The 25,844-nt window shown below is 60.4% G+C and overlaps 1 protein-coding gene across 2 annotated transcripts; it reads right to left on the reverse strand.

Moving 5' to 3' along the window:
- Window positions 1-72: 72 nt before the first annotated feature.
- On the reverse strand, window positions 73-25,073 carry GLT1D1 (glycosyltransferase 1 domain containing 1). Of its 2 annotated transcripts, XM_058656635.1 has the most exons (12): window positions 24,915-25,073; window positions 19,967-20,115; window positions 18,202-18,307; window positions 16,462-16,513; window positions 15,012-15,048; window positions 13,528-13,584; window positions 9,931-10,026; window positions 9,477-9,526; window positions 5,229-5,272; window positions 4,561-4,681; window positions 2,378-2,476; window positions 73-236 (listed from the first exon to the last, which is right to left on the reverse strand). In XM_058656635.1, exons 1-12 carry the CDS (start codon window positions 24,980-24,982, stop codon window positions 75-77), a joined length of 1,041 nt encoding a protein of 346 aa, XP_058512618.1. In that variant the 5' UTR covers window positions 24,983-25,073; the 3' UTR covers window positions 73-74. The 2 variants fall into 2 exon arrangements, with proteins under 2 accessions (XP_058512618.1, XP_036352325.2); XM_036496432.2 differs by lacking the exons at window positions 13,528-13,584; window positions 15,012-15,048; window positions 16,462-16,513; window positions 19,967-20,115; window positions 24,915-25,073 and having other exon boundaries at window positions 18,202-18,262.
- Between the last annotated feature and the right edge of the window lie 771 nt (window positions 25,074-25,844).

Raw genomic sequence — 25,844 nt, forward strand, 5'->3', positions numbered from 1 at the left:
CGTGGCACCCCAAGGACTGCGAGTCGAGGACGGCCCAGGGCCGGGCAGCTGGTGGCAGTGGCCAGGCTGCTCCCTCATTCCTCGCTGTTCCTCTCCAGTTTCCCGATGAGGTGTTGGTAGACGTCCCTTTCCACCTGGCATGAGTGGCACAGCCTCACGTACTCCTTGCCGTTGGCCACGAGCTCCTTCTCCAGCGCAGGGTCACTGAGCAGTCTCTGGGCTAGCTGAACGAACTCCTGCCGGGACAGGACACGGAAGAAACACGACTCAGTGCCAGGGATGAGGGCTGCGTGAGCTCCTGGGCTGGACCCTGACCTCTCCCAGAGCCTGGAGACACTTTTTTTGGAGGGTTGGGAGTTAATGCAAGCAATGGGAATGTCACGTATGTGTACATACATAAACTCACACGTGCACAGAGACACACGTGCACACGGACCTACATACATGTGCACAATGCACCCTGTATACACATAACAACACATGCACACACACACAACGGGTTACTTACACACACAAGTGTAGTGCCCAGTGCATCACACACACATGCTGCTGTGAGCTTTCCTGGCGAGCCTCAGGCTGCTTCCCGAGACCCGCCAAGCTGCTGCCTCATTTCTTTGTGATGGTGAGGAATTCACGCTTTCCCCCGGTCTCCACCTGCTCCCTGAGACGACTGGCGTCCAAACACCGCACTGTGCCATCTGCCCCTGCTCGCTGCCACGCTGGTGGTGTCGCCTCCTTCGGGCACAGACAGCGCCTTCTCTTTGCTGGTGGCATTTGATGCTGTGGGACGTTCTAGACCCCAGTTCTGGGACTGAGTCCCCTGCGTGACTTGGTTTTACCCTCTGGCACCCCTCCGCCAGGAGCAGTGTCCACCCACCCAGTCTGGACGCTCCCTGTCTGTAGATGGTGGGAGCTCCTGCTGGCACCCCAACCCCAGCATCTGTGGCTTCGCATCAGACCCTGCTTCTGTGTGGGCTCATTGCTCAAGTCCTCGGAAAGCCAGATCTGCTCAGCCTGGGCCCGCGTGCCAGGGAGCTCTGGAGGTATTCCTCCACATGGCTGCGCACGGAGCCCCACCTGGTGGCCCAGGCCTGCTGCAGCCTCACCTCCAAGCCGAGGCTCTTCGGGTAACCACAGGCTTCCCGCAGCCTCCCTGGGCCCCGCCATGCCCGGCCAGGACCCACAGGAGGACAGGATGTCCCCGGAGATCCCTCTGCCCGGAAGACAGGCACGGTTAGTGGAGAGAAAGATCATCTGAGCTGAATATGGTGCCCATGCAAGCTCACCTCTGCTCCTCAAACCGGAGAGGGGGAGCAGAGAAGCCTCGGTGGCCCACGGCATGAGAGCGCCACCTGCTGAGGGCATGGGGGCCACTGCAAAAGGCCCCTGTACCAGGCCTGGCCATTGGGGAGGCCCTGAGTGAGACCTGCTCACTGGAATGGCGGACAGAGCTTGACTCTGCCCTCCCTGAATAAGGGGCACCCGGTGCCCAGTAGTAACACACATGTGAGATTCCTGTGTCAACTAAAAACGCACACTCCCACACACAGCAGGGCCTTCCTGCCAGCTACACACACAGACACACTCCCACACACAGCAGGGCCTTCCTGTGAGCTGCACACACACACACACACACACACAGCAGGGCCTTCCTGTGAGCTGCACACACACACACACACACACACACACACAGCAGGGCCTTCCTGCCAGCTGCACACACACACACACACACACACACACACACAGCAGGGCCTTCCTGCCAGCTGCACACACACACACACACACACACACACACACACAACACAGCAGGGCCTTCCTGCCAGCTGCACACACACACACACACACACACACACACACAGAGCAGGGCCTTCCTGTGAGCTGCACACACACACACACACACACACACACACACAGAGCAGGGCCTTCCTGTGAGCTGCACACACACACACACACACACACAGCAGGGCCTTCCTGTGAGCTGCACACACACACTCACACACAGCAGGGCCTTCCTGTGAGCTGCACACACACACACACACACACACACACACAGCAGGGCCTTCCTGCCAGCTGCACACACACACACACACACACACACACAGCAGGGCCTTCCTGCCAGCTGCACACACACACACACACACACACACAGCAGGGCCTTCCTGCCAGCTGCACACACACACACACACACACAGCAGGGCCTTCCGGCCAGCTGCACACGCACACACACACACACACACACACACAGCAGGGCCTTCCTGCCAGCTGCACACACACACACACACACACACACACCAGGGCCTGCTTCCTGCCCATGTATTTTCACTCACAGAGCATGCCCCTCAGAGCAGATGAACAGAGGGGCGTGGCACAATCTTACCTCAGGATCTGAAAACAGCAGGCCGGTCACCCCGTGCTTCACCAGGGCCGCGTTCCCAGGGATGTTCCTGGCCAACACCGGGACTTCCAAATCCATGGCCTGAGGGGACAGGGGAGGCGGGGATCGCTGTGAGGCCTGCTCAGAGGCAGGGCCAGCCCCTGCAGAACCATCTGCCCTGCCTGGCATGGCGGCCTTTCCCAGACTCCCCTCTGGGGGAGCCCAACCTGTAGAGGCCTAGGCTGCAGCCTGCTCCCCCAAGAGGCTTGCTCCAGCCAGCCTGGGGAGCGTCCCATCTGGGCCAATCCTGCTTCTGCGTGAGATGGACACAGCCCGTAACACCCCCAGCCCAGGACACTCCCACAGCCCCCACAGCTTGGAACACCCCCACAGCCCACCACGTCCCACAGCCCCCACAGCTCGGGACGCCCCCACAGCCCATGACGTCCCACAGCCCCCACAGCCTGGAACACCCCCACAGCCCATGACGTCCCACAGCCCCCACAGCTTGGAACACCACAGCCCAGGACACTCCCACAGCCCCCACAGCTTGGGACACCCCCACAGCCCAGGACACTCCCACAGCCCCCACAGCTTGGGACGCCCCCACAGCCCACGACCTCCCACAGCCCCCACAGCTCGGGACGCCCCCACAGCCCACGACGTCCCACAGCCCCCACAGCTCGGGACGCCCCCACAGCCCACGACCTCCCACAGCCCCCACAGCTTGGAACACCCCCACAGCCCACCACGTCCCACAGCCCCCACAGCTCGGGACGCCCCCACAGCCCACGACATCCCACAGCCCAGGTGTAGAGTACCAGCAAACTGCTAATGTGATTTGTACTACAGACATATTTTTCATGATGCTTTTAATGTTTATTCGATTTTATGCATTTGAGAAGCAGAGTGACAGGGAGGACAGATGTATTTCATTTGTCGGTTCACTCTCCGCAGTCCCCCAGAGCTGGGGCTGGGCCAGGCCACAGCCAGGAACCTGGGACTCCATCTGGGTCACCCAGGCGAGTGGGGGGTCCCTCAACATGGCAGCCTCTGGTGGGGGGGGCGGGCACAGCAGCAGGAGCTGCACCGCAAGTGGAGACATCCTATGCCTGGCTCTCTGGTATATGTTGGCACGCTGCGTGGTGGCTTAGCCCCTGCATAGTAACACTGACCTCGCAAGGGTCCTCCTCCTGAGTCCTTCTACCTGTGGGGGGCCAGCCCCAACTGGACTCACACAGGCTCAGGCAGGGCACGGGCGCGCCTCTCAGGGCAGGTGCACAGAGGCCAGAGTGAGCCACAGCTGGACTCACACAGGCTCAGGCAGGGCACGGGCGCGCCTCTCAAAAGCAGGTGCATGGAGGCTGATCATCCTGCTGACCTGCGTCCTGACAGCCTGATGGACGTATCAGGCCTGGCAGTCTCCACATGTCACTTGGAGATGTGTTTGCTCTAGATGTGGCCCTGAGATGGCACACGCATTTGTATCCTGTGCCACTTGGGAGTCCACCAGGGACAGCGATAGCACTTTTCGTACAATTTGTTTTAAAGCGAAGGACAGTGTGGCACATTGAAAGGTTATCCGCACTCCCAGGGACAGCGCTGTGTCTTAGCAGGTAAGACCGCCGTCTGTAATGTCAGTCCCGTATTCATGCTGCTTTGAATCCTGCCCACAGCCTGGGAAACCATCACATCATGGCCCAAGGCTTACATCCCCGCACAGGAGAGACCCGGAAGACGCTCCTGGCTCCTGGCTACACCATGACCCAGCACTAGCCATTGGGGCCATCTGGGGAGCGACCCTCGGGTCCAAGTTCTTTCTCTGCAGCCCCCACTGCACCATGTACTTGAACTTCAAGTAAGTGCCAGCAACACGTTCCTGAGATGGCTCACACAGGACAAGGCCACGCCCACCTGCCATGCACGCCTTTTGCTAAAGGCCGGGTTTGTTACTTTGCCAGCAGGAAATGCATTTTAGCAAGCAGGACTTCCACACATAGCCACGTGAAGGTGGCCCATCCCCAGGGGTCAGAAGATCATCCCTCCAGGTGGCACGGGGACACCCCAGTATCCAGCGTGTTGGGTCCCTGAATCGATGTTGATGAATACACTCTGGCCTGCTTCGAGAATCAGTTCTGGTGACGCTGCGGCACCCTCCCCCACCTGCAGGGCCCGAGCAGGGTTACCTCCAGGATGGCGGCCGACATGCCCTCTGACACAGAGCTGTTCACCACCGCACGGCACTTCTTGACCACGGCGTGCAGGTCATCCTGAGGTAGCTCTGGCATGAGCCGCACCCCGGGGGCCCTGCAGGACATGGGGCAAGGACCGGAGGGGGCTGGGGTGGTGGCCTAGCAGGGGCAGTGCCCAGGCAGTGACTGTGCTGACTGATAAAGAGCTAGGGTCGGTCCAGCAGGGCCACTGTCTGGTCAAGAGGCAGGGTGCCAGGGGTTCCTGTCTCCTGCTGCACCCACACAGCACAGAGGGCAGCGTTGAAATACCACCAGACCCAGCGCCCCAAGAACCCAGCCTGGTGTCAGGGACTTTTAAAGACAGCAGTGGCAACCAGGCTGTGCGTGAATGACAGGTGATGGCGGGTGAGCCCTGTGTTCCCAGCAGGCAGGACTGGCAGGTCACAGCTGGGGGTCTGTGCCCGCCAGCACCTACCCGGGTTTGCACTGGCCTCTTGGAGACAACGGGAAGGGCCTCCATCCCTGGCTTAGTATGCCTGTTTCCTGTGCTGTGGGTAGGCGACACAGCCCAGCTGGAGGGAGTCCCAGGAGGCAGAGGGCAGTAACGGATGTCACCCACCATGTGCCCACTTCTGTAAAGGCCTGTTCTTCTCCCATCCTACCTGCCCACAATGGCTTTCACTTCTTGGGTGAAGACAGGGTCCACCTGCAGAGAGACAAAGATGAGGCTGAGCAAAGCCACAGATAAGATCCTGTCTCCGGGGACAGCACACACAGAGCCAGGCTCCACGGGACGAGGGCGCGTCTCCGGGGACAGCACACACAGAGCCAGGCTCCACGGGACGAGGACGCGTCTCCGGGGACAGCACACACAGAGCCAGGCTCCACGGGACGAGGGCGCGTCTCCGGGGACAGCACACACAGAGCCAGGCTCCACGGGACGAGGGCGCGTCTCCGGGGACAGCATACACAGAGCCAGGCTCCACGGGATGAGGGCGCGTCTCTGGGCACAGCTCCCTCTGGAAGGCACATGTTGCAGGTGTGGGTGTGCGGCCCCGAGTGGACCCCTGAGCTTCAAGGCACCGGCAAGACCAACATTATCCGTTTTGGTTTCTGCTGTCATCAAAGCTGGATGTGGAAGGATGTTTGAGGCTGTTTCTAGAAAGTTCATTGGTTGCCAGTGTTCCACCAGGTCCTTCTCAAGCTCTTAACTCACTTCCAACACGAGTCCTCTTGGCGCCATCCCCTCCACACACGTGAGGACCCGGAAACTGGTGGCTGTTGTGTGAGGTGACAGCGGTGGAGCCTTCCTAGGCCAGCACCCCCAACCTGGGGTCTGAGCCCGAATCCTTCACCCCACGCTGTGCAGCCTCTGGCGGCTCTCAGAGCTTCATCATGGAGACACTTCACCAAGCAAAACACAGAAGGCCTTTGTAAGACGGGTGGGAGCCCTGACCCCCTCCCTAAAATGTACCGCGGCCAGCGTGGCTGGAGCTTTCTGGGTTTGACTTCCACGCCAGTCCATTTTCACATCTCTTAGTGCCGCAGGTGGAACAAAACGCAGGCAGCTCTGCGTAATGAAAGCGTGGGTTCCACCGCTGTGGCACGCAGACGCATGGCGAGCACAAAGCTCTCATTTCCTGCTTCCAAGCTGATTTATTGTCCAGTAAAAATAAATTGTTTCAACTTGCAGGCATCAGGGAAATCACCGCCAATACAGGGACTACTGTAGAAAGCCCTCAGTGAGCTACTGCCCCGCAGGCACCCCAACACAGCTCTCACACGCACACACACGAGGCACCCTCAGCACAGCGCCCCTGCACACACGTGCTAGCATAGCACCCCCGCACACACACGAGGCACCCTCAGCACAGCACCCCCGCACACACACGTGCTAGCACAGCACCCCCGCACACACACATGCTAGCACAGCGCCCCTGCACACACACGAGGCACCCTCAGCACAGCGCCCCCGCACACACGTGCTAGCACAGCACCCCCGCACACACACGTGCTAGCACAGCACCCCCGCACACACACGAGGCACCCTCAGCACAGCACCCCCGCACACACACGTGCTAACACAGCGCCCCCGCACACACACGTGCTAGCACAGTGCCCCCACACACACACGTGCTAGCACAGCGCCCCCGCACATGCAGGTGCACAGGAAGCCTGGCAGCAGGAGACGGACGGTCAGAGACAGACTGCACGGAAGCCAGAGCCACTTCTGACCCTCCTATGGCGGACGGCAAAGCTGGCTCAAGCCAGAGAGGCAACATCAGCCTTAGCACTCACTCGGCGCCCCCCTCGAGCCCACCTCTGAATTCTCCCAGCAGCCCATGAGGCAGGTTGCATTACCGGAGCTCTCCGCCTCACACGGGGGCACACTGAGGCATGGAGAGGGTCAGTGTAACGTGTGTCCAGCAGGCTGCTTCCAGAGCCCATGCTGTGCGTGAAGCCGAGCCGCCTGGGATCCCGCTGGGGGCTGCGGGCACCGTGGTTACCCACCAGCAGCCGGCAGCCGGCAGCCATGACAGAAGCTGCGTGTGGGGCTGGGCTGGACCTGGCTTCTTCGACTGACTTGCTGGGGTCTGTCATGAGCCTAAGCTGGCAGAGAACGCCCACCTGCTAGTGACCGGTACAACTGTCTGCTACCGCCGGCCTTCAAAAGAAGGTGATGATGGCCGTGGGGACAGCTCTGGGCTGGTGGCGTGCTCCAGCCTGCCCTTGCTGCTTCAGGGCCATCCTCCCAGCCAGCGGCCAGGCCTCATGAAGGCAAAACCGCGGCTCTCAGACTCATGGGGTGCACCCGCGTGCCTGAGACACAGCGGCACCGAGGAGGTGGGGGTAAGGGACATGCATGAGGGGATGGAGGCATGAGCAGCCACACGCGACAGGTGCTGGCTGGGGTCGGCAGGCTCGTGTAGCAGGCCACGCCTCCATGATGCTCGGCACCCAACCTTGGCCAAACCTCAGGTGAAGCCTGCGGCGCTGGAAGAGGCCCAGAAGGGCACTGCACGCCAAGCGCCATCTCCTGCAGCTGCCCAAGGGGAAGCACGAAGCACAGTGGCCACGTCCTCCCTGTAGGCTGGCAGGCAGACATCTCTGCCATGCAGGGCCTCCAGGTACCGCTGCAACAGTCATGCGCTAACATAGCGTCCTCCTCACCTCTCCCACAGAGCGTGAGTCGGCTGCCTGGCCCCTGGTTTCCACAACAGGCAGGATGTGACCCACGCTGGGACAGTCCCATGAGGGCTCATTTCCAGAAATGGGGCCGGGAGGGAAGCTGCTCTGGGTGAGTCTGGCTGGCCGCTGGGATTTCTCAGACCTTGTCTGAATCCACGGGCTCCCTCCTCCTCCTCCGTGGGCGGTCCCGGGTCTGGCTCCGGATGAGGGCTGGTGTCTGACGCCTGCAGTCGACACGTGATGGGGCTGGTGTGCATCTTTCCGGGGGTCCCCACCGCAGCAGGGATCGGGGGGCTTGATGCCTGTCCTGGCACAGCCCCAGGCTCCGTGCAAGCGGGCCAAAGGCCTGCTCAGCCACAAGCACAGGGGTGGCGTCTCTCATTTCCTGGCCAGCCTGTGGCTGCGGACGATGAAGCTCCTTGGGGGAGTGGTGCCGGGCGCCCTGTGTCACACACAGCCGTGAGGACAGGAACTCTCCGGCCCTCATCCGAGACCTGTGCTCCAGGCAAGAGCCGCTTCTCTGGCTGCTCGGGACACAGTGGGGGAGGCCCTGCCACTTCCCAAGACGAGCTGCCACCCTCCTGGAGCTCCCGGGCCTCCGGCCACTCCCAGCCACTCTGCCCAGCTCCTAGAAAGGCAGGTCCTGGTCAAGACAGCACCGGGCCAGAACTGCTTCGGGATTCTGTCCTTTAGGATGGTAGAGAAAGAACAGGGTGCCTTTTCTAGATCCGGGTGTGTGTGCGCACGCGTGCATGAGGTATTTAAGTCATCAGGAAAAAAAGGAAACGTTTGTACAAGCATCATTCATCTGAAAGCCCACAAGGGTGAAATAGTGGGGTGTTCCCAGAGGAAAGATTAGGAAAGATGTATTTCCTCTGGGCAGTGAGAAGCACGCCCGTCTGCTTGTTACCCAAGAAAACCACAGCCCCAACACGGAGCTGACCAAGGCACGCTGGAACGCAACTCGCAATGCTTCCCTGCCCGCGGGCGGCTGGGCACACAGAGACCGTCATCACCACCCGGACTGTGGACGCCTGTGTTGGCGTGGGGTGACTGTGTAGGGGACTTCAGCCCCAGGCCACCCTCAGGCCACCCCCAGGCGGACAGGAGCCTGCTCAAAAGAATTCAAAGAAAAGGCCCGAGCTCCACTAACACCCAGGAGCTGACGTGGGCCCGTCCCACAGCTCCCAGCACATCTCACCCTGTAAGAACCTGCACCCCACTTCCTCCGGGGGTACTGGGCACAACGCAGCAGCCCCCAGCCCCTTGCTCGGTAACAAACACCCGCTTTCCTCCCTAGGCCAACATGTGCCGTTGGCGGGCCCAGAGCCTCCCCCGCACGGGTCGGTGCGGGCTCCAGGTCCGTGTGCAGCAGCCGAGGGTGTTCCTGGGGAGGTCTGCCTCCCGCACAGCCCAGCCCTCCCTGCCAGCAGCGCAGCGGCGTCCTCTGACTGCTCTGCACCTCCACAGGCACTTAGCCCTTCTTAGCCACAAGCCAGACGGCAGGACCGGAAAGCAAGAGTCGTCAGAAGGACCTTCGTCAGAAGGACCTTCGTCCTTGGTCCATTCTCCGCTGTGTTCTGGCTTTGCTGCGGAAGAAGAGAGCCCAGGGCACGCCAGAGGCGTGAAGGAGACCAGGGCTGGGGCACGCGCAGGGCACACGGGGAGGACACGGAAGCGAGACCCACGCTCGTCCACACTCGTCTATGATACACACTTACTTCCGGGCCCACAATCATCAGGTACACGTCACCCTCGTCTCGGTGCCACTCTGGGAAGAAACAACAAGAGCGACGTGTTAAAGTTATTCCGCGACAAAACCAGCGCTCGGCATTCCTTCAGGGCCCGTGCCAACTTCGGGTGTTTGGCACAGGTGGGCCTGAGAGCGCATGCGTGGGGCGGGCACGGGGCACGGGCTTCCTACACGGCTGCCCGGGCCTAGATTCCTCACTTTCTCCACAACCAAGACCAACCTGCCCCTGGAACTCCAAACGGACTCCAGAACATTCTAGAGAGTGCAGAGGTTAATTCAAGCACAGGAACAAAGTGTCAACACGCCAACTGGCATGTGCAAGCACCCACATACGAAACACTTTGAGCCCTGCAGGACGGGCTCCACCCACCCCGCCAGCCTTGGGGGTGCCAGGAACAGGGCAGGGGATGTGGGGGGCCCACCTGAAAAGGCGTCCACCAGGAACAACGGGTCTTTGACTCGCCGCAAGCCACAGACGAGCAGGAATACATGCACGCAGTCGGCGCTCTGGTCAATCTCTGCAACACAGGGGTCCCGGGGCGTGAGTGGGGGCTCCAACCCCTGCTGGGCAGGGGCCGTGGCCTCGTGGGTGGCTGTCGCTGACCTGCCACAGAGGCGTGCAGGTGCAACAGACTCCCACTTGCGGTTTTTAATGAATTTGTTTCCCAGTTTTAACTCAAACTTATTTTATTTTTTCTTAAAGTTTTATTTTTTTGGGCCCAGCGGCATGGCCTAGCGGCTAAAGTCCTCGCCTTGAAAGCCCTGGGATCCCGTATGGGCACCGGTTCTAATCCCGGCAGCTCCACTTCCCATCCAGCTCCCTGCTTGTGGCCTGGGAAAGCAGTCGAGGACGGCCCAATGCATTGGGACACTGCACCCGCATGGGAGACCCGGAAGAGGTTCCAGGTTCCTGGCTTTGGATCGGCACGCATCGGCCCGTTGCGGCTCACTTGGGGAGTGAAACATGGGACGGAGGATCTTCCTCTCTGTCTCTCCTCCTCTGTGTATATCTGACTGTAATAAAATAAATAAATCTTTAAAAGAAAAGATTTATTTTTTTTATTGCAAAAACATGTTTACAGGGTGAAGGAGAGACCTTCCATCTGTTGCTTCATGCCCACGTGGCCACATTGGTCAGAGCTGAGCCTGCCCAAAGCCAGGAGCCAAGGGCTTCTTCTAGGTCCTCCACACGGGTGCAGGGTCCCAAGGCCTTGGGCCGTCCTCCACTGCTTTCCCAGGCCATAAGCAGGGAGCTGGTTGGGAAGTGGAGCAGCTGGGATCCCAGCTCTTACAAGGGGATGATTAGCCTGTTGAGCTGTTGTCCGGGGCCCCAAGATTTTTTTTTTTAAGATTCATTTATTTACTTGAAAGAGAGAAAGAAAAGTCTTCCATCTGCTGGTTCACTCCCCCTCCACAATGCCCTAACAGGCCAGAGCTGGCTAGGCCTAAGGCAGCAGCCGGGAGGTTCCTCCAGGGCTCCCAGTGGATGCAGGGTCCATCCTCCATGCTTTCTCAGGTGGATTAACAGGCAGGTAGAGAGATGCCAAGTGGAGCAGATGGGACTCAAACGGGCACCCATGTGGGATGCTGCATCCAGGGTGTGACTTCGCCCACTATGCCATATAGCCACTCCTAACTCAGACCTGACCAACACTGCTGTCCGAGTCTGCCCCTTCCCCCAGCGCCCTGGCCAGACAGGCACACTGTCACCTTTAGGACAGCACGTGTGGGTATCCCATCAACCACCCCGCAGCACCTGCGGGCTCGGCACCCTGTGGGAGGCTCCACTGCTCAGACACGCAGCACCACCCACACCCAGGCACCCCTGCTCCCGCGCTACACCCCAGCAGCTCCCTTCACGCTGCTCATGACAGTTCCAGAACCTGAGCAGAGCAAGGGCAGCTCAGGGAATTCTAGCTGAGCTGGCTGCACAGGAAGACAGCCGCCCTTGGCCCTGACTGCCCACGCGCACAGTACGCGGGGGAGAGCAGACTCATCTAGAAGCACGAGGTGGGTTTGGAGAGAATCAAATACCCGGGCAAGGGTTTAAGATTCGGGGTTTAAGATGGGAATGATCATGATGTAATCTCTGGAGCGGAACCGGAAACACACAGGCCTCAGCGGCCAGCAGCTAACTGGGGTTGCGCTGGCACCGCCCAACACCACGGGGGCAGTGCCAGAATGCCACCTCCCCGTGTAATCCCTTCACTCACTCCCTGTTCTCACTGATCTGCTCAAGTCAGCCGGGCTCATGTTTCAGACCGAGCAGCGTCCAGCGCTGCTGCATGGGATCGGACACCTGGGGCCGACGGCAAGGCGGACTTCACCACAATCGACCTCTGCTCTCAGATAATGCACCACAAACCCGACCTCTGCCCTTTAGGACGCATCCCATGGGGGCTGCGTGACTAATCCACTACTCCTCTTGAGTGCCCGCCCTAGCACCCCCAATTCCCAGGGAGCAGTGCCTAGGCCTTCAGTGAGGCACCTGATCCCCAGGGTCCTCGCCCAGTCCCTGGCTCTCCGGCCTTCACCACTTTATGTTACAGAGGAACTGACGGACAGAACCAGGCTTTGTGTAGTCCAGCAGCCAAGGTAAGACAAGACGGTCCTTCCCCAGAGCCCACCAAGCCTGCGCCTGCTCCAAGGCCGTGATTCAGCACCGTCAGCAGTGGGGGCCTCCAGCCCACATCCACGCACCTGCTCTCACACCTTCCCACTGCTCACCACACGCGAAGGTGGGCGGGGGAGCCGGAGGGAAACCTTTTCCAAGGAGCGCTTCCGATCTCTTGGCTGCCCTGGTATCCGCTGGAGAGCAGGACCAGCCCTGGATGGAGAAGTGTGGGGCGTGCTGCCAAATCATCCTGTAGGAAGCTATGAGTCCCAGACACCTCGCCATGGCACCCCGTGACGCAGTGGAGAGAACGAACCTCTCCGTGGGCAATCTGCGTAACGGACACCTGCTTGGGCATGCGGGCTGCCTCCTCAGGTAGCACACATCTGTGAATAGCCATGCCCTGGTATTTACAGACATGGCACAACACAGTTTCTCTAAAACTGCACAGCAAACAGACTTTGCGACACTCTGGTCGCTCCCACAGGCAGGAGAGGGGAAAGGGGCGGGGTGTGGTGTGAGCAAGCACGTAACCCCACACACAGCCAGGCCCTCCTCCCAGGAAAGTCCACACACCTGGGCCAACAGGTGCACACGGACGTCCTGGTACGCTCACGTGGCTGGTCAGTCTGAGGAAACGGAGATGTCCGACATAAAGGGTGGGCAGATCAATTTCTGCTCGTTGGTTTTCAATAAATGGTATACCACACAATCACAAAGAAAAAATGACACCCAAGGATCAATTTAAGGCCAATGGGTGTGACTTTAAATGAAAGAGCCAACACGCTAAAGTTTCTAAAGAAGAAAAAGAAAAATGCCCCTTGCACTCCAGGCAACATGAAGACTGCACTCTGAAAGCATTGTTTGTAAAAGGGAAACTGTTGAGACAGATTCCTGACAGCTGTGAGGCTGCCATCCCATGCCACCGGGCCTTGGCCAGCTCCTGCTCCGGCTGCCTGCCCACAGGCACCCTGGGAGGCAGAGGTGGGGCCTCAGTAGCGGGTCCCTGCCACTACGTGGCCGACCCAGAGGGAACTCCCAGCGCCTGGTTTTCAGCCTGCGTCAGCCTTCGGGGAGTGAGCCAGCTCATGGGGTCTCTCTGTGCTGACTTTCTCTCTACCCTCTCTCTTCGTCCCTCCAGTAAAGAGACACAGGACACACAGGAATGACACTGAACCTGGACAAGGATGTACAGAACGCAGCGTCCAACGGGGCCTGCTGGCTGCAGCCTGGCTGTTGTCAGAAACCCCAAGGAAGCTGCAGCCACAGAGGTGTGCTGCCTCAACCCCGCCTGGCAGAGTCCCGCCTCTCGTCATCGTCTGGCTCTGCCGCAAGCAGCGAGTCCCTCTGATCCCTGGCCCCTGGCCACGAGTGCCTGCAGGCCTGGCACGTGCCCACGACTCACCTGCACATTGAAGGAAGCCGCTCCAGCTAAAGGCGGTGTTGGGTGTTGTGGTGATGCCTGGACCAGAGGGGGAAGATGGAGAGAAACTCGGCTGAGGCTCAGAAACGTCCCCCGGCCATCGCGAAATGGTGATGGCACCACCAGGGTCCCCCAGGCCTCACCAAGTCCCACGCGTCACCCCCACCCCCCAGCAGCACGGGGCTTGGAGACCGTTCCGTCCCCTCCCTGGTCCACTGCCGGCTCGAGTCTCTCGCAGACACCACGTTCCTGAAAGATGCATGGAAGCCGCTGTCCCTAATACTTGCCACCCTCACCGCGCCAGCCCGCAGGTCGAGGCCCCCCCACCGCGCCAGCCCGCAGGTCGAGGCCCTCCCCACCCCCTCCGCGCCAGCCCGCAGGTCGAGAACGTGCTGACCCCTCTCCTGGGTCAGGCCCTCCCCACCGCGCCAGCCCGCAGGTCGAGGCCATGCTGACCCCTCTCCTGGGTCAGGCGGGGTTCCTGCCGTCTGGCTCCTTTCCTTCCCCACGCTGCTTCAACGAAGCTTAAATGTTCCAAGAAAAGGGAACACCAGCACCCCCCTCGGAAATTCTTGGTCAGAGGAAACCTTGCAAGCTTAGAAGAGGAACAGCTGGTCATGAACCACCTCTAAAACCCACCTGCGTGACCGCGGCCCTCACACAGCAGCTGCTGACCCAGCACCTTGCCGGCACTGGCCCCGGGCAGGCTCCAGGACAATGCTCTCCCCTCAAACCCAGGACCTGTCAGGTGGTGCTGCCACTGACCAAACTGGAAACCGAGGCTCAGAGAGCCCCAAGGCCGTGCAAGCTGGCACAGCACAAGGGTGGACCATGTACTGTGGCCGAGTGTGGTGGCAGATCTGGCCCCTGCCAAGCTAAGGGAGCTCCAGGCCCTGCGTGCCTCAACACACCCATGCCATGCCCCAGCTTCTTTGTAAATTGTTTCTGTTCAAAAAAGATCACGGCCGAGTGTACCATGGGACACACCAACCAGCCATAGGGGCCTAGGTGGGCCGCAGACCCCCTGGTTGTCACTTCCAGGGAAGCATTGGTCCTAAGCCGAGCCGGGAGCATGGAACACTGCTGTGTGACAGTGCAGAGGCCCTCGGCAGGGGAGCCCAAGGCCAGCCCAGGGGGGACAGTGACAGACAGAGCGGAGAGCCCAGGCCTCATGCCCCCAGTTGGCTCCAGTCAGCTCCAGTCAGCTCATCACGCTTGGTGTTCCGTGTGGGCATTCTGAGTCCCACTGACGGAGCTCTCTGCACCTGCTGCTGGCACACCTCAGTGGCCCACATCTTCAGGAGCCTCCTACCCACGTCTGCGGGGCAGTCATGAAACGCATCCGTTCCCCATCATCAAGCAAGCCTCAGAGGCCATATTATCTCATCTCTAAATATTTGATTGCAATTTCTAGAAAGGGCTCATCCTCTTAAGACACCTCTGCAGTTACGTTTCAGGATTCTTACCTTGGCTCTGGACGAAGATCTTACCCTTGGCATGTGGCTTTTGAAAGAAGAAAGGAGAAAAGAAAGTCAACATGCCAGCCCATTACGACAGCTTTTTAGAAATGAAAGGAGGTCGCTGCGGCCCCCGGAAAGCGGCCCTCGACCCCACCCACACAGCTGCTCACAGACTCAATCTGCAGCAGCCAGCAGCTGCCTCAGCCGCTCATGCTCTTCCCCTTTGCAAGAACAGCCCGGCCACGGCAGGAAGCAGAGACGGAAGCCCCCGGTCGCCGCGCGAGTGAGGCAGTGGGACTCAACAGTTCAGATACGATGGAGGGGTGCTGCCTGCCCCCACACGGGAGCCAGGCGGTTCTGCGAAGTGTGGTTTGTGTACACGCATCCAGAGTGAGAATTCTCTCCACTCCTGGGGAAATGGAGGAGGAAGAAGACAGGAGGTAACAGCGAGGACCCAGCATGTCGGAAAACCAGAAAAAGAGGCGGCCCTGGAGGATTCGTTCCTGGGCAGCAGGACGGGCTCACGTCCCGGGTGGGGAAGCGACAGTGGCCCTGGCTACCGGCAGCAAGACACACCAGGGCACCCTTGCTGGTGTTTCCTGGAGAGAAATGGAAGCTGCTTCTCCAGCTCATGCTGGAACCGAGGCCCAGACACTGGAAGCCAGTGTGCTCGGTGAGTGCCGCTTGACTCTGAGGCAGCAATCCCCTGAGTCGCACTGAGAAATGAGGCCACCGCCCTCCGCTGGGGCCTCCAGTGGACAGGAGGGTGAAGGAGACACACAGCCGCCCCAGCAGAGCTCGGCACGTACGTGGGTCTCGTGGTCTGAGCCTCACACGTGACCGCCCTGCACCTGCCTCGGGCAGCAGTCTCTAGGTGCAGAATTTGGCAAACGGAAATTAGATACAGCACGGGCACAGCCTGCAAGATGCGCCGGCAAGATCTGTACTGCCCAGTGAGGAGGCAGGGCTGGACAAGCAGCTCTGGGACACGACAGGCTCAGGGCAGGCCTGTCCAGCCGAGCGCAGCCACCTTGAGCTCCGGCTGCCAGCTCCCCAAGGGGACTCTGGAGCCCTGCAGCCCCTCCCACCTACCCCGACTCCTAAGCAGGCCCCCTTGGCCATCCTTGGCTCCTCAACAGCCCCCAGGAGCTGCCGCCGGCCTAGGCTACCACTGCAGGGGCGTGGAGCAGCAGCCGTGGCCACGGCGGAGCCGCCGTCGCATCACCCCGTCTGAGAACATGCGCACGGAGCACACAAGCAGGCCTTGACTCCTGGGCTACTCCTGTCAGCCCGTAACACCTTCCCTGACGTCACTGCTGCTTTCCAAGTCCCTGCAGACACGGCGATCACAGCGCTCTCACGGCTGCAGCAGCACTGGCCCTGTGCCCGGTGTGAGCTGCCCCGACCGCACCACGTCCCAGGCACCGCGCAGACAGCGATACGGGGAAGCACGTACCCACCGCCTCTGCGCCGTTTCCTTCATGGACTCGGAGAATGCCACAGCGAATCTAGCAAATGAACAAGGAAAACCGTGAGGCCGGTAAAGCCGGGCAGGACGCAGACGGACGCAGCAACTAGGCTGCTGCTCGGGCTCATGGGCCTTTGTGTTTAACCTCTACTCACACCCAGAAAGAACCCAACGAAACGGACTCCAGCTACAGGGCCTGCACCCTGCTGGCCATGTCAGGCAAGCACGTCTAACCCCCAGAAACTCCGTCACCATGCCAAGCACTGGAGGGCTGGCACGCTTCTCCACCAGTCTCACTCCCGGGAGAGGGCGCAAAACCAGCAGCAGAGGGCGCAGGTGTGTGACCGGGTGTCACTCGGGCACGTCCGCCAGCCCAGGGCAGTCCCTGCTGTGCTTTCAGTGGCAGGCTGGACTCCTCCCTGCTGGAACACTCTCCCAGCCCTCCTCCCTCCTGCCTCTTCCCCCCTCCCTGCCTGTCTGTGACCCCCACTGGGGCCGTAGGATGCTGAGGGAGGAGTGGTGGTACCTGACCGGGCCTGGACCATGCACCTGAGCTGCTCTGCAGGGACCCATGCCAGGTTCAGGTGGTGGAGACTGCTGGGCAGCAGCCGTGGCCACGGCGGAGCCGTGTGAACAGCGGTTCTCCACTTGTCCCCGAAGGGCCAGAACACGCCAACACCAAGTCCTGGGAAGTCGAGACGTCAGGACAGACACAGTCTGCTTCGAGTCGGCCTGGCCTGCTGAGGTGCCCGCGAGCACGGCCGTGGGCCCAGGCCACACAGGAGCGCGGCAGGTGCTGGCGAGGGGCCTGCGGCACGGATGACCTTCCTGGGGAACCACCAGGAAGCCCCGCTGAGTTCCCCCTGAGCCGTCATCAGAAAAGTCCCCTGCTGGGGGTTTACACAAACACTGAATTCTTTCAGGCTAATTTCCTCTTTTTCCATGACGTGCCACTGTTATTTCTTTTTTTCAGAGAAATATTTATTTTATTTTTATTTGAAACACAGAGTTACAAAGATAGAGAGGAACCATCACATCTGCTAGCTCACTTCCTAAATGGCCACGACAGACAGGGCTGAACTGGTCCGAAGCCAGGAGCCAGGAGCTTCTTTTGGGTCTCTCCAGTGGGTGCAGGGGCCCAAGGACTTGGCCCATCCTCCGCACTTTCTCAGGCCATTAGCAGGGAGCTGCATCAAAAGTGGAACTGCTGAGACTCAAACAGGCCCACAAGGGATGCCTGCAGTGCAGCAGAGCTTTGGCTCGCTCCCCTACAGCCCCGAGGCGTCCTCCGCTATTGTCATTTCACCTCTTACTGCTACACAGAGCAAGTGGAGAGCTGCCCTGCTCTCCAAGCCCCTCCAGCTCACTGCTGAAGGCCCCACCTGGAGGGAACTTGACTATCTACCTTGGCAGGCCGGCCGGGCCTGTGAAGCTGGGCAGCGGACGGTGGGCAGTGCGCAGTGGGCAGTGGGCCTATTGTCCGCCAGCCAGCCTCGCTGGCCCCGCCAACCTGGCATGGTGGCTGTCCGCCATGGACCACTGCGCACTGCCCACCCTCCACTGCCCAGCCTCGCTGGCCCCGCCGACCTGGCATAGTGACTGTCCGCCACTGACCACTGCGCACTGCCCACCGTCCACTGCCCAGCCTTGCCGGCCCCGCCGACCTGGCAAGGCGGCTGCCCGCCCTCCACCCACCATCCGCCACCCAGCCTCGCCGGCCCTGCCGACCTGGCCTCCTGGAGGACGCGTCCCATGACTCTGTTTTTCTCTTCCTCTTGGGCATCTTCATTCAGATCGGTTCCACCGAAGATGATGCCAAACGGGACTCGGTGACCTGCAACAGGACCAGGGTCAGCAGCAATGCCCACAACCCACACCTGCACAAGAGAGAGGATGGGGTGGTGGAGGCTGGCTGGGGTGGCCCCAGCTTTCCTAGTAGCAGCACGGTGTCCCTGCAGGCCACGGCACTGCGGTCTGCCTGGAGGCGCCACGTGCGGTGGTCGGCAGAGCCTGTGAGCCAGCCACCTGTCATAGCCATGCTGACCATCCCTAGGAACCTGCTGGGCTGGATCCTGGAGGTGGGGGCAGAGCGGCACCCCACATTTAACTTAGGGCTCAGCCATGGCAAGCAATCCACATTTAGCCCAGAGCTGAACCATGGCGGGCACCCCACATTTAGCCTGAGGCTCAGCCATTGCAGGCACCCCACATTTAGCCCAGAGCTGAGCCATGGTGGGCACCCCACATTTAGCCCAGAGCTGAGCCATGGCGGGCACCCCATATTTAAACCGGGGCTCAGCCACAGAAGGTACCCCACATTTAGCCCAGGGCTCAGCCACGGAGGGAACCCTGCGTTTAGCTCAGGGCTCAGGCATGGCGGCAGCTCTGGGCAAGGGGAGCCAAGGTGGGCTGTGGACAGCTCCCGGGGCCGTGCTGCCCCCACGGAGCGCGGAGGAGCCGCCTGTCTTAGCCGACTGCTCGCGTGTGCTGCAGGCAAGTGCCCGCACCTTAGTGCTGTCCTCATCAACTAACGGGCTGGACACAATCTCTTATAAATGCTCACATTATGTCTGTGAAAGAACTACTTGTTTGTTTGGTGTTATTTTTTTTTAACAATTATTTTTATTGGAAAGGCAGATCAGATTTATGGAGAGGAGAGATCTCTCCATCATGACTGGAGCTGAGCCGACCCGAAGCCTGGAGCTAGGAGCTTCTCCCCAAGGCTTTGGGCCGTCCTTGACTGCTTTCCCAGGCCGTAAGCAGGAGCCGGATGGGAAGCGGGGCTGCCGGAAGACCAACTGGCGCCCATATGAATCCCAGCACTTGCACGTGAGGATTTAGCCTCTGAGCCATCACGTAGGACCCAAGAACTCCATTTTTAACTTTTGAAAATGAGTCTCTGACGTGGGAAACATCCGCTGCGAACTTCCCATGCTCCTTCTAACGCAGTGGTGCCAGTGCACAGCCTCTGCGAGGGCAGTCAGCACATCTCACTGGTGCCCGTGCACAGCCTCTGCGAGGGCACTCAGCACATCTCAGAAGCTGACACGGCAAAGGGGCCGGTGCTGCGGCGTAGCAGGCAAAGCTGCTGGCAGCAACACCTCATCCCCTGTGGGCACTGACCCAGCTCCCTGCTATTGTGCCTGGGAGAACAGCAGGAGCTGTCCCAAGTGCCTGGACCCCTGCACCCACGTGGGAGACCAGGAGTAGGCTCTCGGTTCTTGAACTCGACTCTGGCTGTTGCAACTATTTAAGGAGTGAATTGGTAGATGAAGACATTTCTCTCTCTCTCTCTCTCTCTCTCTCTCTCTCTCTCTGTCTCCTCCTGGCTTTCAAATAAATAAATAGGCAACTCAGTAGAAAAGCCAAACAAGAAGGCTGTGGGGCCCTCCATTCCTGAGTTGGACAAACAGAGCCCAAGCTACATGCCTCCCTGACCAGGACAGCGGCTTCCAGAGGCTGCATGGTGGGGGCGCAGCAGGGAGAGCATCACCTTGCAGCAGGCGGCCACCCCGATACAGGTGCAGAGCCAGAGCCGCCTGCAGGTTCTCGGCCGTGATGAGGCTCGCAACGTCCGACGGGCTGTCAAAGTCGAAGGCGTCCTTCAGCAGACAGACGTGGCCTGCTGCCTCCAGGTGGTCCCTGCGTCAGATGGCAGAGAAAGACGGAGATCAGTGGCATGGGTAGACCACGGGAGTCTGAAGCGCGAGCGTGCCCAACCAACGCTCACCCTTCCAAGTCCCCCACCCTGTGCCAGGGCTGGCCAGGGCCGGCAGACAGAGGGCTGAGCCTGGACAGCCAGCAGCTCGACACAGGTAGGCAACACCACCCTCTCAGTCTCGGATCCACTTCCATCCCAGCTGGGCCTCTCTTGCAGGTGGTACCCAGGGGCTGTTGCTAGTCCTTAGTTCTTGTTATTTTAATCTCTTTGAAAGACAGAGGCCAAGAAGAGAGATCTGCCATCCATGGGTGTGCTTCCCAAATGGTCATGAAGGCCAACCCTTGGGCAGGCCACCACCAGGAGCCCAGGACTTACACCAGGTGGCAGGGACAGAAACACCTGAGCCACCACCTGCTCCTCGGGGTGAGGGGCCGGGACCTGAGCCACCACCTGCTCCTCGGGGTGAGCAGGAGCCTGGATGGGAATTGGACCCAGCCCTCGGGTCTGGTGCTATGAAACAGCATCCCAAGTGGCCCCTTAACGCTGCAAACACTTGCCCCACCGCAAGTGAGGGAATTCTTGGGAAGGATTTCAAAAGGCACCTCATCACTGCAAAGAATGCCTCGCGGCCTCCCCACTCTTCTCGCCCAACCCACCGCACGTGTCTGCCCTCTCCCCCACTTGAGTTTACTTGCTGGTAACCTGAGTCTACAACCCAAACCTACTTCACACACAGGGGACACCCTGACCGCCCACAGCAGCCTGAGAAAACCTACAGCACGTGCAAACAGAAGGGGAGCCTGGAGCTGGGCCATGTGACACCAGACCCCATGCTAGCCCCCTGAGGGCACCCCTGCACCCCTGAAAGGTGCCAGATGTGCGACCTGAGGGATCCTGTACAGGCGGGCACTGGAAGGGGAGCAGCACGGACATGAGCACAATATTACTGAAGGGTGCCAAGGCTGTGCCACAAGACATGCACAGGTGTACACCCTCATTCTTGCCACTGCACACCAACCAGAGGGACAGCTGCCCTCTAGACCACAGCCAACCAGACGCTGCCTTCCAACCAGACCATGACCAACCAGAGGGCCTGCTGCCCTCCACCCCCCAGAACTGCGGCTGCATTAGCCTCCTTCCTATGTCAGTCACCCAGCCTCAGGCATCTCAACACAAAGATCAGTGACTAAAGGCTGCTGGCAAAAACACGGATCCAACATGCCCTTCCTACTGGTTCCTTCCCACAATCAGAATGAAGCGCACCGTGTTACGTCATCACTTCCCAAAAGACCATGCAGGTCTGGGGACCTAACCTGTGCTGAGACACCCCACGGGAGGGTGAGGGCTCGAGCCTGCATGGTCCACTGGGCAGTCCCACCAGTCACCGTGGGTCAGGAGCACGTCCTCCACCCCCACACCCGTGTCCTCCACGAACACCCAGGACCACTGCCATTTCAACCTGGAAAATTATCTATCACAGAACACTAAGAATGCATCATGCTTCTAAGCAGAGGGCACACCCACCGTCCCATCTCCTCCTTGGAATGTTCAGACGCGAGAGGCCAGGGAGGTGCAGTGGCAAACAGAGTCGAGTTCTGCTCAGAGAACCAGTTCTCCGAGACATGCCTCATACCGTCCACATTCGGGAGGCAGGCAGGAAGAGGTGGCAGGCACAGCTGACGGGCTGTTCTGGAACTGCTAAGCCACTTTTACTTATATATTTACAGATTTAGAGACTTATTTATACTTAAATGATAATTTTTTAAAGAAAGAAAGATCTTCCAATCCACTGGTTCAAGATGATTAAAACTGGAGCTTACCCGATGCCAGGAGCCAGGAGCTTCTTCCAAGTCTCCCAGTTGGGTGCAGGGGCCCAAGTACTTGAGCCCTCCTCTACTGCTTTCCCAGCCATCAGGAGGAAGCTGGATGGGAAGTGGAGCAGCTGGGACATGAACTGGCGCCCACAGGGGATGCTGGCGTTTGCAGGGGGCAGGTTGGCTTGCTATGGCACCTTGTCAGCCCCAATAAACTGGTTGTAAGCATCAGTTGGTGGCATTAGAACATCCACCACTGGCAAGTGTCTGCTCCCTGTGAGTTCCTGGTGTAGCCCGTCATTTTGCCCTAGCTCTATCAGGGAAGAACTCCGCCAGTGTGCTCACAAGGAACTCTGCTCCAACTTCCTCACGGCTTGCAGCAGTTCTGAGCACCAGCTGTCAGCTCCAGGGCGGGAAGGGACGCGTGGTCGCTCCTGATCCAGGACCCCCTGGAGATCACCGGCCTCTAACTGAGGGGCCGCTGGGCTGCTCCCGTCCGGACCTAAGGTCTGAGATGCTTCGCAAACTGTACTTCGCAGGAGCAGCCAGCCCCTGGTGGCCAGCACCCTGCATCTCAGGAGTCTGTGGCCACCTCTCCCTGCAGCCACTTCTCCCTGTGGCCTCACACGATGGGCACAAGGAGCCCTATGCTAGCCTGCCTGCAGGTCAGCCCCAGAACAAAACCCCGAGTGGCACTGCCGCCCTGGAATGGGTGCACCGCAGGGCAGCAGCTACGGCTGCACACGTGCGGACGGCCAGTGCCCGCCATGACTCAGTGTCCGCTGCAAGCCAAGCGAACCTGCAACGCTGCTGGGAGTTCCATGCAACATACGGCTTCCCAGCATGCTCACGTCATGTTGGCCTGCACGCCACTGCTGGCTACCCACCACAAGATGTACAGTCAAATGTTTTTCTTGCTAAACATGCAGACCACTGCACACATGTGCTGGCTGGCCCCAGGGTTCACCCAGCATCTCCCCTGCACCGTCCTGTGACCCAGCAGGGCTCAAGGCCACAGCTGCTGCCACCCACCTGTGACCCAGCAGGGCTCAAGGCCCTCTGTCCTCTTCTCCTCCGTCCAAGCTCCGTCACTGTGGTGACTATCCTGCCTCCCCCTGAGTCTTTTTGTGGTGCCCATGTGCACGTCTAGCATGATGCCAGTCCAGGGAAATCCCAGCCACTGGGTCTACACACCTGTTGGACATATGGAAAGTGCTAGAACCCTGTGGTTCAAGAAAGACTTGCTGTGCAGAGCCCCCAACCCGTTAGGGAGCATACCCCAGTACATGCCAGCCTCAGGGGCACCCCAGCAGGCGGAGCTGACCAAGACACCAGAGGTCAGGGGCCCGAGTGAGTGCTAGAGGGCTCTGTCTCCTTCAAAGACATGCCAAAGATGGGTGGAAGGATGGCTGCAGGATTTTATGAATATGTTGAAAACCACTGGACTGCGCCCTGCAAAAGGGCCAACTGCATGAATGTGAGCTAAAGTTCTATAAAATTGTGCATGGAAAACAAAAAATTATTCCCTGGGACAGCCTTCCAGGCAGGATTGTAGGAACCCTGCGGTTGCCAGGACAGCAGCCAAGTCCCTGCAGCACAGACCGGTGCTCTTGCGCGCCCTCTGGGCTGGGCGCTAGGACCTCCCACCGCTTGAGGACCTGTTTGCTCAAGTCCCCTCTGCTCCGCTTCCCATCCAGCCACCTGCTCATGGCCTGGGGAAGCAGCTGAGGAGGCACCCACCTGGGAGACCTGGAAGAAGTGTCCCCAGAGCCCCCACCTCCCCGAGACCCGCCTTCCCTCTCTGTGCCCCGAGATGTCCCAGGGATGACACTCCTGAAACTACCTAGTTACTCAACCCAGCCCAGCTGGCCCCCAGAACCTGCCCCACCCCCAGCACGCAGGCCCTGTAAGGGAAAGGAGAGGCCAAGTCAGTATTAAGACCAACCCAGCAGGTGAACCCACTGCCTGCCAAATTTAAGTGCAGCTGCTCCACTTCCCGTGCAGCTCTCTGCTAACGTGCCTTGGAAAGCAGCACAGGGTGGTCCACACGCTTGGGCCCCTGCGCCCGCATGGGAGACCCAGATGCAGCCCCAGGTTCCTAGTTCCAGAAGAGGTCAGCTCCAGCTGTTCAGGCCATTCGAGCAGTGGACCAGCAAATGGAAGAGCATGCACTCTCTCCTCTCACTGCCTTTCAAATAAATAAAATAAATCCTTAAAAAGTTAATAACAGCAGAACAAGGACAGCCCTCTTGGTAAATCTTCCAGCAAACTTCAGAGCAGGATGCCCCTCCCCCAGGGGAAGGCTCGGGTCTGCTGCCTTGAACAGGATCCCCAGGAGTGCAGCGCTCTGGGCACCCTCCTCTGTGGACAGGGAGGGGGAGGGGTGCTGCGGGCAGGGAGGGCTTCTGGGCAGCCAGATCCTGGACACAGGACCCGGGTCGTCCTGGCGCAGGTGCAGTATTCCGCCTCTGGGAGATGGTGGCCGGCAGCAGGGAACTCCCAGTGTCCGCAAACGCCTAAACCAGACCAGGTGATTGCAGGTGCCAGAGGAGAGCAGGCTGTGGTGGTGGCAAGTCTCTCCGACAAAGCTAGACCTGGAGGTCACGGCTGAGGGGGTTGAGGGGCCTCCCTCGCTGGGCCATGGTGTGCACAGCCCCGGCACTGCAGCATCTCTTGCTTGGTCCCCTTTGCGTGTGGTCCCCCTGAACGCTCACTGCACCAGGAGAGCGCGGGCGCAGCCAGGGCCCTGTCGGCGGAGGCACCGCGCCAGCCGCGCGCGGCCTCCACCTGCGCCCAGCCTCCACCTGCACCCAGCTGGGCAGTGAGGCCCGGCGCCCAGCGGGCCTGGGTGCCCCCCGCGCGCCCCCGCGCGCGTCCATCCGTTTGCGCACGCGGTGACCTGCGGCCCCGACGCGCCCCGCACCCAGGCTGGGCAGTCTGCTCTGCCGCGCGCGCCCCGCACCTACCGGACGCGCTCGGCCGTGACGGCGTTTCCTGTGTGCCGCCGCAGCACCGCCAGGAACAGGAGCCGCATGCCGCCGGGGCCATCGACCGGGCCGCCGCCACCAGGGCCGGGGCGGCGCAGGGCTGGTCGAGCAGGCTGCTCCCGGAGGCCGCGCCCGTGCCCGCTGGTGCTGGCGCCGGCGCGGAGGGGGCGCTGGGATTTGGGGGAGGGGAGAGGAAAGGGATTAAGGGAGAGTGGGATGGAGGTGGGATGGACTGAGGAGGGGATGTGGGGAGAGGAGGGGACTGAGGAGGGAGAGGGGAGGGGGATGTAGGGGGCAGCAGTGGGAGGGAATTGAGGGAGTGAGGAGGGGACGGGGGAGGGGAATGGGAGGGGCCGTGGGGAGGGGCGCGCGCAGGGCCACGGGCCTCTGTCCCCAAGCGAGGCGGGGCTGTTCCGCGCTGTCCCTCTGGGCGGGGGCCCAAGGCTACACCTGGGGGACCCTAAGGGCCAGGCAAGGACCAGCTGGACTACAGGAGACCTGGTGGCAGTTGCAGGAGAGAAACCATGGGGCCTGCACCTGCTGAGTCTTCCACGACCTAAGAGGGGCAGCAGGCCTGCAGTCACATCCCAGGACAGACAGCGATGGGGGAGGGAGGTGGGAAGAGGGGGACAAGGCCTGCAGCAGGGGCTCCACAGTCACCCAGCCCCTCACCAACGCCACTGCTGCGGCCCTCCCATCTCCTCAGCCCAGGCAATGGAGGGCAAAGGGGGCCCCCAAACTGGCAGTTACACACTCACACATCTTTCATTTACCAATGGCCACAGTCGCCAGAGATGGGCATACTGAGGCGCGAGCCTCCTTGCCCCAAGCACGGGAGCACCCTCTGCCGCTCTCCAGGCTCAGGAGAAGCAGCCAGGGCTCGAACTGGCATCCAAACGGGAGCCACTG

This window comes from Ochotona princeps, chromosome 29 (genome assembly GCF_030435755.1).
Source record: "Ochotona princeps isolate mOchPri1 chromosome 29, mOchPri1.hap1, whole genome shotgun sequence".
Lineage (NCBI taxonomy): Eukaryota > Metazoa > Chordata > Mammalia > Lagomorpha > Ochotonidae > Ochotona > Ochotona princeps.

Excerpts from the sequence above, each read along its gene's own strand:
- GLT1D1 (XM_058656635.1), bottom strand. The coding sequence starts at position 24,982 with ATGCGGCTCCTGTTCCTGGCGGTGCTGCGGCGGCACACAGGAAACGCC. Across the intron at positions 18,308-19,966 it reads GGGTGGCCGCCTGCTGCAAG|GTCACCGAGTCCCGTTTGGC; the intron begins GTGATGCTCTCC and ends GTCCTGTTGCAG. Across the intron at positions 16,514-18,201 it reads CGCGTCCTCCAGGAGGCCAG|ATTCGCTGTGGCATTCTCCG; the intron begins GTCGGCAGGGCC and ends TTCATTTGCTAG.